Source organism: Moschus berezovskii, chromosome 9 (genome assembly GCF_049115385.1).
Source record: "Moschus berezovskii isolate FMDL1 chromosome 9, NW_MosBer_1.0, whole genome shotgun sequence".
NCBI lineage: Eukaryota > Metazoa > Chordata > Mammalia > Artiodactyla > Moschidae > Moschus > Moschus berezovskii.
This window is the reverse complement of record NC_142468.1, coordinates 59,570,118-59,586,544: the sequence shown is the minus strand read 5'-3', so window position 1 is coordinate 59,586,544 and position 16,427 is coordinate 59,570,118. Positions and strand designations below refer to the sequence as shown.

General features: G+C 44.2%; 1 protein-coding gene across 1 annotated transcript in view; it reads right to left on the bottom strand.

Annotated features, from left to right (window-relative positions):
* Positions 1-57: 57 nt before the first annotated feature.
* NID2 (nidogen 2) overlaps positions 58-16,427 on the bottom strand; it is a 92,045-nt gene continuing 75,675 nt past the window's right edge. The window contains exons 12-20 of the mRNA XM_055435533.2: positions 10,886-11,005; positions 7,703-7,924; positions 6,918-7,087; positions 4,944-5,073; positions 4,412-4,583; positions 3,600-3,757; positions 1,888-2,011; positions 1,043-1,152; positions 58-765 (exon numbers count right to left, since the gene is read on the bottom strand). Coding sequence (XP_055291508.1) covers positions 755-765; positions 1,043-1,152; positions 1,888-2,011; positions 3,600-3,757; positions 4,412-4,583; positions 4,944-5,073; positions 6,918-7,087; positions 7,703-7,924; positions 10,886-11,005 — 1,217 coding nt within the window. The 3' untranslated portion in view covers positions 58-754. The remainder of the gene's footprint in view (positions 766-1,042; positions 1,153-1,887; positions 2,012-3,599; positions 3,758-4,411; positions 4,584-4,943; positions 5,074-6,917; positions 7,088-7,702; positions 7,925-10,885; positions 11,006-16,427) is intronic.

The following is a 16,427-nucleotide window of genomic DNA, read 5'->3' as shown; positions in this document are numbered from 1 at the left end:
TCCCTTGTGGTTTTAAGTTCATGCCACCCCCCAACTTCATTATAGACAACACAGATCCTTAAGTCATAGGAAAACTTAAAAATATATTTTATTGGAGTAATCTAGAAAATTTGAGAACTGTTACATCTTTGGTATTTATATATATAAATGTAGTAATTTCTGTGGGTAATCCTATAGAGGGATTTACAGGATCAGAAAATATAAATTGAAACATTCTAGCACCTTTTAATATAAATAGAAATGCATTGATGCAGAGGTAAAAAAAAAAAAAAACCTTAGAACTGTTGTTGGGAAACTATAAATAAGTTGGTTATTTCCCATCAGTTCTGCATTAGCCTTTTCTTAACTGTGTCAGGGTTTATGATCTTTTAGGATTGTATTTTTATACTGATCATGTGTGCTTTAATTTCTTGTCCAGAAAGCAAAAATCAGATTTAGGGTCTCAGCATGCTCTGTTTCTTAGTTGAATGAATTTGATCTTTTAAATATGATATAAATGTTTATGGAAAGTTGCTTATAAGCAACAATTAAAATTCTGCTGCCTTTTAATCTTGAAATAACTTGTTTTTAAAAATACAGTAGTAAAGATTGAGGTATAAACTTTTCACAAAATATACTTAGTCTTTTTGCACTGAAAATGTTCATCTTGTATGTCCAGGAACTTCTTATGGCCAATTCCTTTTTCACTTTCACCTTTGTTCCTGGTAAATGTTCTTTAGGGTCCAGATTCCAATTGTAAACTCCAAGTCCATATTTACTTTCTTCCTGTGGAGGGAGGGAACAGTATGTGAGTGTTTTATATCTAATTTGCAACAGCAAGTCTTTTTAAAGGGGAAATATCCTAGTAGGCTGACATTTTTTGTGTACAGTTAAGCTTGGTAGACTTAAGGTAGCAGAATGGTCACCCCTATGTGTTGGCCAGTAACTTTTCTAGCTCAGAGTGGCTCTAACTGGTGGTGGCAGCATGCCAAGGGTGATAAGCTACTAGATCTATCCTCCTCTACCTGGCTGATCCAAAGGAGCTGCCTTAGCAGCTGTTTACCTGGGCAGTAGGGGTAGACTGCAGTTATCCCATAGAGGTGAGATCGCTGCTCTGGGAGGTACTCATCAGTAAACTGGCCGGTGTCTCTGTTTACTGCTATAACACCATCCCTGGTAACAGAAAGGAAGAGTGAATTCATAGGATTTAAGACTGGAAAAAGTCAGTTTATCGATAAGTGAAATCTCTGCCAGACTTCTCAAATACATTTTTAAAATGTATTTTAAAATAAATTTAGCTGTGACTTTTGACTCAGATTCTATATCAGTGGTTCTCGAAGTCCTCAGATCTATGGCATCTGAGAACTTGGTAGCAGTACAGATTCTTTGGGCGCCTACTCAGATTCTATAATGGGACTGATCAATACGCTTTGACAAGAGCACGGGATAATTCTGATGTCATGCAAAGTTTGAGAACCACTGTCCAAATCAGAATTTCTAGGAGTGGAGTGGAAGGACATATACTTATTTTTAATGTTTCCCAGTTCCTCTTGGCAAACTAGTGTAAGGTGTAGTATTTTTAATTCTCCTGGGAACAGTATGTCCATAATGTCATTTTTTATTCTCTGAAGATCACATTCAGACTAATGTCCTTCCTTTTTGGATAGTTTATTACCAAATAGTATTGCTCACATGTAGCTTAAAAATGGCAGAGCTATTAAATTTCTGGGTGATACAAAAATATGCTTTTTTAAAAGTCTTCAGTAATACTTGAAGAAAGAATGAAAAAAAAAAAAACTTAAGCATAGGGCTTAATTACTAAAGTCACTTACTAACGTGGTACAACAAGTGCTGTGTCCTCCAGAACAGTTTGCCTTTTCAGGCTTGTCCAGAGTGTGTCAGGCTCACCTTCTCCAGTCGGTGTGGTAGAAGTGATCTGCGTAGCTCACAATGTTGAAGGGGTAGTTGAGGTTGTTTTGAATAACACGCCGTCCAGTTCCATCAGGTAGTACACACTCCAGTTTTTTAGTTCCTTTTAAAACAAAGAGATCCTTTTATATGATGAAAAAAATTTTTTTCTTTTACCAAAAATCGGGGCAAGTAAATTCATTCTCAAAGAAAACAAAGGTGGAATATTTTATCCCCATTGCAATAATACAAATTAAAAACTGTAAAATTTTCCTGTTCTATTACCAGTCTTCAGTTTGTTTAAGAGCATTCTAGTTCTTACTGGAATTTAAACTCTTAATCCTCTTTTGGGAAACAGGATTGCATTTACAGAAACCTGGCTAAGTTTCTCCCAGAGGAGGAAATAGAGGTAAAGTTACATCAGTGTTGAAGTTTATGTGTGAGCTCAAACTGTTAAAACATTTGCATAAATACCTGCCCTTTGTAAGCAATGTATGATAATAGCCAAGGCTGCCTTTTAACTAAAATCCTTTCTTTTTTAGACTATATTGTTTTCTAGGCAGGAATAAAAAGTAAAATGCTAGCGTGACTTGTATTTTTCAGTGTAAATATTTTAATAGCTAAACAAGGCAAGAATTTCCAAGTGTGACCTCATGGACTGTGTATCCACCAGGCTCCTCTGTCCATGGAATTCTCCAGGCAAGAATCCTGGAATGTGTAGCCATTCCCTTCTCCAGGGGATCTTCCCAACCCAGGGATTGAACCCAGGTCTCCTGCAGTGCAGGCAGATTCTTCACCTGCTGAGCCACTGGGGAAGCTGTTTTCTCATGAAACCCTTAAGTAAATTTCAAATACCTATTAAAAATATCACTGTTGTTTTGGGCAGCTGGGTTGTAATATTGACCCACCTGCATTTTCGTCCCTTTTATTAAATTCAAATTCCATAAGAACAGCTTTATTTTTTAGTATCTCATGAAACATAAAGTATCTTTTCAGTTGTGCTAATAGAAATTACACAACAGAGAGAGAATATCTGGGAACAGGCAGCCCAAATTTATTACTAAAGGAAGCCATTCTGACACATCACTTTTCAAAGAATGTCCCCAGCATAACTGACTGTTAGAATAACATATTTATAAATGTTGTAATACGGAGACAAGAAAATAATAACTGTTCATTTATCTAAGCCTGTTGATTCCAGCAGTGTATAATACTTATTTTTAACCTAAAAGATGTGCCAAGTGCTCAGGTTGGGGGAGGGAAAGCAGTAAAAAAATAAGTTGGACATTGTACTAGCTCTCAAACTTACTGCCTCATTTATATACATAAGACCTCAGGAAGTTCACTGTAAGAATTGTTACAAAGTGTCCTTTAAAACAGGGGTCCCAAATTTCTGGGATCTAATGCCTGATGATCTGAAGTGGGGCTAATTCAATTAATAATAGAAATAAAGTGCACAGTAAATATGACATGCTCGAATCATCCCAAACCGTCCTGTCCTCCCCCATCCATGGAAAAACTGTCTTCCATGAAACCAGTCTCTGGTGCCAAAAAGGTTGGGGACGGCTGCTGTAAAAGTGTAGAGCATTTGCTGTAGTGTTATAAATTTAAACCAGACGTTCTAAATGGTGGGATCTGGTTTTATTGTAAAATCAGAGTGCTCACACTGCATGCTGTAGTGTTCTGTATTTGCATTCCATCAGTAGTATTACCTGCATCTGCCCAGCAGAGCAGTTTGGAGAAGGGGTCAAAGGTTAAGCCATTGGGTAGTCCAATGTCTTTATTCACTAGAATTCTTCTGTTTTCTCCATCTAAAGATGACATTTCAATCTTAGGTGCTTCTCTATTCCAATCTGTCCAGTACAGGTTGCTATGGGTAAATGAAATGGAGAAAGATAAACCTTCCTCAATGTATAGAATCCAAATTTCAAAGTCAAAAACACTGCTGAAAGTTAAAGCTGAAGGTTATCTTTCTATGTCCCAGTTGATGACCTTAGCAATTACTGTAGACAGGAAACACTGTTCTGTTAACCACTGCCACTGTGAAAATGGGGCCAGAGGAATAACATGTCTAGTGTCTGAGTTTTGCCTACTTGCGCCATTTTACGCAGGTAACCCCACTACAGGTTTAACAACTGGGATTTCCTAATATGTTACTGGAGGGAGACCCACCTCATTCCACTTGAAGTCGCAGGCCTGGCCTAATCCAAAGTAGCCCCCAGTCTCTCTCACATACCCTTGAATTCTCTACATACCACATCACAGGCTTAGTTTCCTTGTTATTCTATTACTCATTAGTTTCCTCTCTTATTTCCTAGAACGCAGTAGAACATAGACTTCATGAAAGGACAGACCCTGTCTTTGCCTAAACAGTGCCCGACACCTAGTAGATCCTCCGTGAATACTGTTAAATTAACGTGCACTGTTATGCTCATGTTCTGACCCTCCCTACGCTGTACTTAGAACCCAAGGGCTTCAAGTGCGGGTCAACAGGTAACAGGAGAATTAGGGAAGCCCAGCCGACCCCTGGATTGGATCCACAGCGATGGCACGAGGGTTCACCAGGTCTGTGTGGAAGAGGGCCCGACGCTCAGAGCCATCCAGCCTGGCCCTCTCTATTTTATCCAGGCCGCTGTCCGTCCAGTACATTGTTCTACGGAAGTGGTCGATGGCAAGACCTTCGGGGCTTATTAGACCTGAAATAAAACAAAGGCAAGACTGAAGCAACTGCAGCTATGAAAGGGGAATCTGAAGCAGAGAGGTCTGCTATGTTCCAAGAAAATCTTGAGTCTCTAAAAAAACAGACCTAATAGAGGAGTAGGTCCTTGTAGTTTTCCTGCCATGTCTAGTTCACTCTAGCCTCACAAAACGCCCCCAGCCTGGTAGCACCAAGCGTCCCCAGGGCTGGGGCCACTCCCTGAGTTCTTACACAAGCCCTTCCTGTTCAGAGTCCTATCTAGAAGGTAGATGGGACACTTAGGCACAAAACAGGCAAATAACCTGGACTGAGTAGAATGAAATGAAATGGGAAGTGTCTTCTGGGTGGAGCTGCTGACCTGAGTTAATGACCGTCTCGGGTTCTGCTCCTGGTTCCAAACTGGCACGGCTAATTGTCCGTCCAGCAACATCTGTCCAGTATACCATCCTCTCCCGGCAGTCATAGGCAATTCCCACAACTATGGAGCCCTGTGTGACCAAAACACAGAATTGGAAGAATTAGGATTCCTTGCACTTCCCCCGACTTCATGCTCAGCCACCTCACTCGTTTGTTCAAGGCAGCATTGACCAGCCCTGCACTGTATGGTTTAATGGGCAGCTGGGCACAGTGGGTAGAAGTATAGGCGATGGAGGCTAGCTTCCCTGAGCTAATGCCAGGCTTGACCACTTTCTTTGGCACTACCTTCATTTTTCAGATGAGGTGACAAAGGCATACAGAAGTTAACAGCACCTACTTCACATGGCTGCTATCAATACCATAAAAGCTTATAAAGTATCCTAACCACTGATGAGTACATTGTAAGCTTTCAATAAGCATATTACTGTTGGTGGTAAAAACAAAAGTGATTTCATTAAAAGATCAGCCCATTTAGTGATTAAGAGGACAAATGTTAGTCTCAGCAAAGTAAGTCTTTAATATTTCACTGGACAAAAATTGACTCTGTCAAATGTAATCCAGCACTTTTTGAAAAAGCCTCTCTAAAATTTGCCAGCATATACTGAAATCAACCCTCCCCTGCCCTGTCAGTCAGATCTTTCTGCTATTTGAGGTGCAGACACCCTTACCCTCGTCTCTGCATCTTACTACAAAGCAATCCTTGGGCTGTACTCCAGTGTAAAAGAAAGTCTGTTACAATTTGAAGGAACTGGGGAATGGTGGCCACCTGACTTCTGGCTCGGGAGCTCTCCCCTCCCTTCCTTATTGCTAAATAAATGACAAAATCCTTTTTTAAGTGCTGAGTTGGTGATATTCCTTTCCAAAATTCTGCACAGAAGTTGCTTCATTGAATTTCCAGCCCAGACTCCTACTCTGAGAAGCCCAGCAGATGTGCAAAGCCAACACTGAGGCTGTCCCTGAGGTCTTGCAAGCTCCCTGCTTGCCTAACAAAGCCTCCTGGGGCTGGCCTGACTGGGAGAGGAGTCAGGACAAGAAAAGCAGGATTAGACTACTGTGGGAAATTGGGCAGTTTTATATAGGAGGATTTTAATTTTCAATTTTACTTGAAAATTAAAAGTTATCAGTCTTGGGCAAGGGGGCACATCCATACAGGCTTCCATTAACCCAGGGGATCATAGGATTCATTAGCCCATTAATGATTTCAAGGTTTCTTGGAGAAAAAAGTCCCACTTAAATCTTGTAGAGAAACTAAAAATCAGCAGCTAGTGTCTGAATAACACACAATTCAAATCTTAAAGGCGGGGAGGGGAACCCATTATAAGTGTCAGTGCCTTTCTGGTGAACTCCCTTCTCTTTCCTCCCATCTTAGTGAAGAAATCCCTGCTCCAAAATGGAGTGTGTTGACCACAGGGAAGCTGTCAGCTCGGGAAGCAGCCAGCATCCCTTGGGGAAAGCCCTCTCCTTTCCAGGATCACGTGCTCCCCATATTTTCATCTGTGGCAGATTCAGAGAAGATAAGAAGCAGGTCAACAGGACCAAAGAGGAGGGCAGGGGTCCGCAACAACAAGGCTATCTCTAGTTGACTTCCAGGATCTGCAGAGATGTCTGTGGCTTAAAGAGAATGCTGGGGGCTGGGGTTAACCTATCATCTTCCCTTGGATCCCCGACGCTGCCTCAGTATCCTGACAACTCTGAAATTCGCTTTCCACATAGCTGAAACCCCACACACCAACTGGAGAAAGTGGCCTTGATCAGTCAGATGTGACTCCCAGCAACATCACCCTCCCTTCTGTGTGTAAGGTTCACGAAGACAACTGCCAAACAGGAGCCCTCCAGGAGCACCCCCGCACCTCAGACCTTGCCCAGATCTGACAATCCAATACAGTCCCACCCCCAGGGGAGAAATCCACTTTACATGCAGTGACAGCAGGGTCTTGGCCATGTCCTTCTGAAACCTGGTACCATTGAGGGGCAAGTGGCCAATCTGCTGGCCCTGGGCATAGAGCAGGAAGGTGCCCACTGGCGGGGGGGTCACGTCGGGCCGGGGTGTGGGCCGGATCGTGGGCGGAGCCACGGTGGGTATGCCTGTGGTGAGGAAGAGGGAGGTAGAAGGAGCAGAGCGAAGGAAACGGTCAGTGGAGGGGAGAAAAAAAGTTACTTCCGCATTTGCTAGAGCCTCCAAAACATTAGAAGTTCTTTACCCTGGACAGATGTGCCCCAGATGTGCCTTAAATTCCAATTTCCAGGGTTTTTTCTCCCAAAGATCAATTATACAAATCACTGCCAATTACTAGGGAGGAAGACGACAAAGTATTTCCCTTTGAACAAAGCAGAACATCCCCCTTTTTTAAAGAAAAGAAAAATATCCAGAGCCAGTGTTGTGTCAGCTTCTCTTTGGGGCCCCAGGGTGACACGTGTCCCCTTACACCCTGGGCTCAGAGTAGTGGGAGCAGGGGGTGGGACTACATTTGAACTGAGCTCCAGATGTTCTAATTACAGCAACTGCTGATGACAAAACCAGACATTAAATCCACGCTGGGATCTGGGGTGGACAAGATTATAAATCAGCACAGCCCATCAGCAACTTCTTCCACTGGACCTGTACACCCTTCATTCCCCCACCTTCACCCACAGCTGGCAGCTTCCTTACAGGGACCTCAACATGGCAGAGGGGAGGGAGGGCTGCCCTGGGGTGCTTACATGCAGGGGTGATGCCTGGCTGCGAGCGGGTGCCCTGCACCTCTCTGCCATCCTGGTCGACACACCAGCAGAAGTCACTCTTGCCATGGCACTGCAGCGGGGTGAAGTGGCCCAGTTCATCGCACTGAGGCACGTACTGGTCGTCCCTGGGGGTGCCCCCATAGTGTTCCAGCAGGCTTTCCTTCCAGCGCTCGCAGACGGTCCGGGGCCTCTGGGTGGGCTCTGAGCAGATGCGGACAAAAAGCCTTTGAGTGTGAGCCAAGGACAGACTGTAGCATGTGGTTCAAGATCCCCAGGCCTGGCCTCCTCGTCTTCCTCCTCATGTCCGTAACGAGGCCTCAGCCAAGCCCCTGGATGCTGGCCCCGAGCAGCAAAGTGCTCCAGGAGGCTCTCCGAGAAGGGGTTGTCCCGATGCTCCTGTGACCCTCAGGCCAGGAGTGTCATCAAGGCCCAGCCACATCAGGAAAGAACAAGAGGCATTTGGGGTGCAGGACTTGCTCAGCCTGGGAAGGGGCCTCTGCTAACAGCACTTCTGGGGACTCTCCTTGGGGACTCAGTGGCCTATGATGCTTAAAGCCAATATTTATTATTTCTTGTTTCAAACTCTGGGACCTGCATCTGAGAGGGCTGTCATGAGACTGGCCAGTGTGTCTTAGGAAGTATTACCGAATGCCCTGCTTACGTGTGGCCCTACGTATCTGTCCACTGGAAAACTATATTAAGTAAAACTGACTATAATTAGTATGTGTGATCATAGAGTTGGTGGCAAACAGCTTGATACTGACTCTGCGACACTCTAGCTCCTTGAACTCCGTTGGCTACCCTGCCCTGGGTTTATCTCACAGCTGAGGCCCCAGCTTCCCACCGTGTTGCTCTGTCCCTCCCTTTCTCCAGCATCTTTCCCCATCTCTCCTTCCTTCCTCATTACTGTGCTGAAACTCTTGTTAGCTTCCATGGCAGAGCAGCTTCCCTACCAGCAGTTTTTTCCCAGACTGCTTCTACAGGACTGCCAAGGCTCTGTCCCAGATACAGCAGATCTCTGTCTGAGAGGACTCTGCTTGAGGCGGTTTAACTTGACAGTCTCCTAAGATAGGAAGACCTACCGGAATTTAAGTACTGATAGAAGGTATTTCTCCTTCATTAATTCCTGCAACTCAGAGCCTGAAGAATCACACAACCAAGTACCTACTTCTATCATCATGTGGACGTGTAACAGATCTCAGAGGAGAACAAAAACTGGGCTTTCTCCCCTCAAAGCTTCTCTCCCCTAGACGCCTCCATATCATTATACAGCATCTCCATCCTTCCATTGCTCAGACCTACTAAACCCTGACTCCCTTCTCCCACTCTCCATCTGATACATCAGAAAATGTCAGCTGATGTCTTCCCATCTCACCACATCCACCCCTGTCATCTTGTGCCAGGATTACTATGTATGTTAGCCTTCTTACTGGTTTCCCTGCTTCCACCATCTTTCCTGCTCCCCACCCCCTGCCCTGCTGCAAACTCGATCAGCAGCCAGAAAGAGTCCCTTTATTAAAAAAAAAGTCATCTCATGTCACTCCTTTGGTCAAAACCTCCAGTGAATTTAAAGAACAGCTGGAAACATTATATTTGAGCACCTGGAAAGCCAGAAGATGGTGAATAAAATCTTCAGAGCTCCAACCAAAGGAGCACCACTCCAAGACTCACAATGTTTGGGGCAAGCTGACGCCCTTCAGGTTGCCACTGGAGCTTATAACCCACGGGAAGCAAAGCTCTTTTTAAAACATCATGGAGAAAAAAGACTGACTTCCTCACCCAGATGTGTCTCAGCGGACCCAGAGAGGGAAATACCACTTCCTCAGACACTCGCCATCGTCACCGGGTGGGATTCCCTGAAGAAGTTCCCAGCATCACCCCTGGTCCACATTACAAACTCAGAGCATCAGTTCTCGGGGGACCACCCAACAAGGCACACACAGCCGTCAGCCTCTGGGAAAGGAGTACCTCACGTCACTTACACGTGGACATCTGTCACTGCTTACTATTTCAAGCTGTTTCTCAATCCAATCATGGATTCATTTCTTTTTCTGGCTGGCAGGGTTTTCAATACTTTTGAATTTTGGGCACCGAGTGTTCTCTCACCCTTGAAAGCAGACCCTATTATGCAGATGAGACTAGTCAGAAATGGCAACCAAGCCCAAACCAGCACCAAAAGAGAGGCCTGGTCATGGGAAAGAGTCTGCACAAAGGAGCATGCCCCTCTTTATGTAATCAACGTCTCATTCTCTTGGCTCCCTTCTGAATCACTGTCCTTAATACACGCTTATCTTAAATTAACAGGATTCTGAACCATTCTGTTAGGGCACCTCCCAACCATCTGATTTCTTCAAATCCCAGCTGGAATTTAATCAAGACTTTTTAAAGACTAGGCATGAGTGAAATGGAATTTCTCTGTATTTTTTCCCCAGAAACGGGAAAGAAAAAGGAGTGGAAGCAAGGGCATACAGACATCTAGAGCAAACATGGCCAATGCTTACTTATATGAATCTTAGAAGCATTAATGTCCTGGCCATAACAATTCATGTTATTGAAAGGATCAAAACTGTAATCAAAATTACAAAAATGAAGTAATTCTCCATTTCTTACTCTCGTACATTAAAAGCCAAGACTGGTACTTATGGAACCTTCCTCATTGGTAAAAACTGATCTTTGAATAGTGAACTCATGGATCTGTATAGGAATTATTTTGATTAAAATGATACCAAACCAATGCTGTGTTTCATTGATAAAGTTCTTCTCTATTAAAAGGAAAAGTTCTTCCCATTTTTGAACAACTCAACAAAGCAGCAGCAGTCTGCCTTGGCAACTCTTGTGTGGAAACCACACCCAACGCCCCATGCAGACGGGGAGCGCTTAGACCATAACAGGCAAGTTCATCAGCAGCATCTCAGGTCTCTAAGGTAAACAAAACAGGTCCCTGCACCTCTTCTATAGGTGGCAGGAGCAAGAGTGATTCCCCATCAACATGTTGGGAAGAGGGCTGGGGTTACTAGCTTAGAATAAACTAGCGGGATCCACCTACAAGGGTCATACTTATTTTCTCCACTAATATTAAAACAGCCTTCAGACTATTTCCTGCACTCCGCAAGTCAGAGTTAAGTGATACAAAGTTACATGGGGAGGCCTCCCAGACCTTACCAGGTGTGCACTGAAATCCATCCCCGTAATATCCAGGTTGGCAGCGGCAGGAGAAGGAGCCAGGGGTATTGGAGCACGTGGCCGAGGGGTGACATCTCTTTTCCAAGCATTCATCGACATCTGCAGCAGTCAGGGACAGAGAGGGAGGGAAGGAAGCAGCATGATGTCACTGCACACACACTGTGCTACACATGCCTCTGTGCGTGGATCGACACCCAGGCATCCACTTCACAAGACCCTCAGGCAGGGGCAGAAACATACTGGCAACCTTAAAGGCAAGCTTAAGGGTACAGAGTCAAGGGACACGTTCAGTGTAGAAGTCAAACGTGATCTCTCACACAGAAATATATCCTGGCATCTTTCATCTACAGTGAATTCCAGGAAGTTATTACCTTTGAACTAACCTTTATCCCATAAACCATTTCCTTTCAGTAACACTACAATAAATATATGTAACAATAGTTTATTTTTTCCTTTCGTTATTGGCACTGTCTCCCTATTCAGTTCAGTTCAGTTGCGCAGTCGTGTCTGACTCTTTGCGACCCCATGAACCGCAGCACACCAGGCCTCCCTGTCCATCACCAACTTCGGAGTTTACCCAAACTCATGTCCATCATGGAGAAGGCAATGGCACCCCACTCCAGTACTCTTGCCTGGAAAATCCTATGGATGGAGCAGCCTGGAAGGCTGCAGTCCATGGGTTCGCTGAGGGTCGGACACGACTGAGCGACTTCACTTTCACTTTTCACTTTCTTGCATTGGAGAAGGAAATGGCAACCCACTCCAGTGTTCTTGCCTAAAGAATCCCAGGGACGGGGTAGCCTGGTGGGCTGCCATCTATGGGGTCACACAGAGTCGAACACGACTGAAGTGACTTAGCAGCAGCAACAGCATGTCCATCAAGTCGGTGATGCCATCCAGCCATCTCATCCCCTGTGGTCCTCTTCTCCTCCTGCCCCCAATCCTTCCCAGCATCAGGGTCTTTTCCAATGAGTCAACTTTTCACATAAGGTGGCCAAAGTATTGGAGTTTCAGCTTCAGCATCAGTCCTTCCAATGAACATCCAGGACTGGTCTCCTTTAGGATGGACTGGTTGGATCTTCTTGCAGTCCAAGGGACTCTCAAGAGTCTTCTCCAGCACCACAGTTCAAAAGCAACAATTCTTCCGCGCTCAGATTTCTTCACAGTCCAACTCTCACATCCATACATGACCACGGGAAAAACCATAGCCTTGACTAACAGATGTTTGTTGGCGAAGTAATGTCTCTGCTTTTTAATATGCTATCTAGGTTGGTCATAACTTTCCTTCCAAGGAGTAAGCGTCTTTTAATTTCATGGCTGCAATCACCATCTGCAGTGATTTTGGAGCCCCCCAAAATAAAGTCTGACACTGTTTCCACTGTTTCCCCATCTATTTCCCATAAAGTGATGGGACCAGATGCCATGATCTTCGTTTTCTGAATGTTGAGCTTTAAGCCAACTTTTTCACTCTCCTCTTTCACTTTCATCAAGAGGCCTTTGAGTTCCTCTTCACTTTCTGCCATAAGGGTGGTGTCATCTGCTAACCCTCTTCCAACAACACAAGAGAAGACTCTACACATGGACATCACCAGATGGTCAACACCGAAGTCAGACTGATTATATTCTTTGCAGCCAAAGACGGAGAAGCTCTATACAGTCAGCAAAAACAAGACCGGAGCTGGCTGTGACTCAGATCAGGAACTCCTTATTGCCAAATTCAGACTTAAATTGAAGAAAGTAGGGAAAATCACTAGACCATTCAGATATGACCTAAATCAAATCCCTTATGATTATACAGTGGAAGTGACAAATAGATTCAAGGAATTAGATCTGATAGACAGAGTGCCTATGGACAGAGGTTTGTGACATTGTACAGAAAACAGGGATCAAGACCATCCCCATGGAAAATAAACACAAAACAGCAAAATGGCTGTCTGAGGAGGCCTTACAAATAGCTGTGAAAAGAAGAGAGGTAAAAAGCAAAGGAGAAAAGGAAAGATATAAGCATCTGAATGCAGAGTTCCAAAGAATAGCAAGGAGAGATAAGAAAGCCTTCCTCAGCGATCAATGCAGAGAAATAGATGAAAACAACAGAATAGGAAAGACTAGAGATCTCTTCAAGAAAAATAGAGATACCAAGGGAACATTTCATGCAAAGAGGGGCTCAATAAAGGACAGAAATGGTATGGACCTAACAGAAGCAGAAGATGTTAAGAAGAGGTGGCAAGAATACACAGGAGAACTGTACAAAAATGATCATGACCCAGATAATCACGATGGTGTGATCACTCACCTAGAGCCAGACATCCTGGAATGTGAAGTCAAGTGGGCCTTAGAAAGCATCACTATGAACAAAGCTAGTGGAGGTGATGGAATTCCAATTGAGCTATTTCAAATCCTGAAAGATGATGCTGTGAAAGTGCTGCACTCAATATGCCAGCAAATTTGGAAAACTCAGCAGTGGCCACAGGACTGGAAAAGGTCAGTTTTCACTCCAATCCCAAAGAAAGGCAATGCCAAAGAATGCTCAAACTACCGCACAACTGCAAACGCTAGTAAAGTCATGCTCAAATTCTCCAAGCCAGGCTTCAGCAATATGTGAACCATGAACTTCCAGATGTTCAAGATGGTTTTAGAAAAGGTAGAGAAACCAGAGATCAAATTGCCAACATCCACTGGATCATCAAAAAAGCAAGAGAGTTTCAGAAAAACATCCATTTCTGCTTTATTGACTATGCCAAAGCCTTTGACTGTGTGGATCACAATAAACTGTGGAAAATTCTGAAAGAGATGGGAATACCAGACCACCTGACCTACCTCTTGAGAAACCTGTATGCAGGTCAGGAAGCAACAGTTAGAGCTGGACATGGAAGAACAGACTGGTTCCAAATAGGAAAAGGAGTATGTCAAGGCTGTATATTGTCACCCTGTTTATTTAACTTATATGCATAGTACATCATGAGAAACACTGGGCTCGAAGAAGCACAAGCTGGAATCAGGATTGCTGGGAGAAATATCAATAACCTCAGATAAGATTGCCGGTAGAAATATCTCCCTATAGTACTGATTTATAGATGCAAAAGAACCCAGTGAAGTTCCAACTTAGCTTCTCAACTAACAAACACATTCAGTCTTACATAATCAGAGACTCCTACTACCTCGAATGTCCAAAATTTTTCAGAAATTAAAAAAATATTTTTTTAATCAGAAATTTACTTTCCACCTTTAGAAGAAATATAGAAGTATAAGAAAAATATTATCAGATTTTAAGACAACACTTAGAAAAGAAAATTTAAATTTGTCCCAGTTTTCAGTGCAAACAATTCAGGTCCCAACATTCCTACACAGTACTATGTGAATTAATTTTCATATTTCTCATAGCTGCAACATCCTGAAACCTCAAACAAAGGCAGACTTACATTCCTTTTATTTACTGAAATCAGTGCAGGCTGACAATAGCAAGACACCACCCCTACCCTCCACCTTGCTGCCAGGAAAAAAAAATCTGACAATTAACTGATGAAACCAATGGCCAGTAGTTGAGATAAGCCATCTTCAGAGACAGGAAGTCTTCCCTAGCAAAGAGGGGATCAAGGGGGTGGATCTGATCAAGGCTCAATGGAAAATAAAGCAATCACACCCGAGCTAACATACAAAAAATGTTTTAAAATTGTGTGAAGAGGGAAAAAACATGGGACGGGATGATCAGCATTAAACCAAGAGAACAGGAGTCAGAATGAACTATGTCGATTCTGTACAGCTTGTGACACATGGCACCCTGGAAGCTGGAGATTTACAGCCCTGAATGTGACATCAGTCAGCTGGGGACAAACATGGCTCCTCGCCCAGCCTCCCAGGTCCCAGATGAATTCTCTCCTCGGATGATCAGTGCCACCCCTGCTGTGCCCATGTTGCGCTGAGCCACCTCTCCATCACTAAGGGCTTTTCCCATCTACCAGTAAGTAGATATACTGGACACAGCACAGACGTTCTGTTCAGGGGAAAGGAAAATCTCTGACATCGTAATTAGCAATGTAATCACTTACACTGCTTATCCTCCGTATCCAGCATTTAGCCCCCATAAATTACTTCACTCTGAAGCCTGGAAAACCTTGAATTCCTGACACGACCAAGGTTAATGCCACCTAGAGAGACTCTGCCTCGATAAGCATTTGGCCTGCCTGGATGCCTTCCTTTCACTGACAAAGGCAGGAAAGTGGTTATAAATTTATCTGCAAGGTTAAAGTGGTTAGCTCCTCAGTTAACCAAAACTAAACCAAATTAATTACAACAACCAGAAACTTATCTCCTATCTGATCAGTCAGGGCTGTATCTTGTCATGTTTCATTATCTTTGAGGTTGGCCCTGTCTGTTCAGAAGGACAATGCCAATGTCCGGTTGGCTGAAGTTGGTGCCTATTCAGTTCCTTGTGCCTTCTATGATGCTATAAAACCAAACTGCAAACATTAACATCCAACCAAATGCAGGAAATTAAAGCTATTCATAATGCATACGCTAAAAGTACTTCTCATGGTCACAGGAACCCCAGGCAATGGCAGGAAGCAGGAATTCCTGAGACCCAGGGCCTATTTCTAGACCCCATAGATCAGTTGCTTGTGATTACTTCTGTGAACAAAGAGAAAGAGGATTTCCCAGAGGTTCTGAGTTATGTTCTTAAAGCCCATGGCCTACGAATTCCAACCAGACCTGAAAGAGCAGCCATCCTCCCAAAGGCAAAGTCATGGGGAGACAATAACTTACAAATGAACAGGGAGAAAGTCTCTGAAGAGACTGCATCACAGGTGAACAATTCCTGTCCCCCAAAGCTGGGGAAGCTTAAGATTCCCTGAAGCAAGCTGCTCATCTCCTCCTTGGAGGCTCTCGCACCACGTCAGAGAACTGGAGCCCCACCAGCCACTCCAGGGCCTGAGTGCAGAGCAGGCTACCCACCTTCCTCAGAGGGCCAACCCTGAGGAGTGTAGGGGGAACCAGAGCTTTTGTGTAAAGCAGAAACTTTCCTAGCTTCCCAAGGGATCAGGTGTCAGCAGAAGGTATAAAGGCACTTTGAACTCCTTAGCAAGGGAGGAGTTTCTTATACCCCTGGGGACAGGGGCCTGCTTAACCATCACTGTCAGGGTCTTCAGGTGCTGGTAGGTCAAGGCAGCAAGGTTCAAGGCACAGGAGAGTCTCTGGCCAGTCAGACAATGCCAGACGGCTTAATCTCACCACAATTCTCCATTCTATCTGCTACCAAGCTGCTAAAAAAATCTCTTTGGAAAATGTGTTTAAAATTCTCTATTTTGAGTTCAGGCTTTGGTGCTTCAACATTCTTCTCCCTGCCTTAATTCTGAGTCCACACCCAAAACCCAGCTGAACTCCCTTCAAAACAAACCCAGCCCCTGGACTCTAGCTTTCCCTCCCTGCCTCCCTTGGTTTACTTTCAAACCCCCCAGTGAAATTCCCTGGTGCCAGCTCTCCTTGATCCCACCCCAGACCCCGACAAAGGCTTGAAGGCCCATGA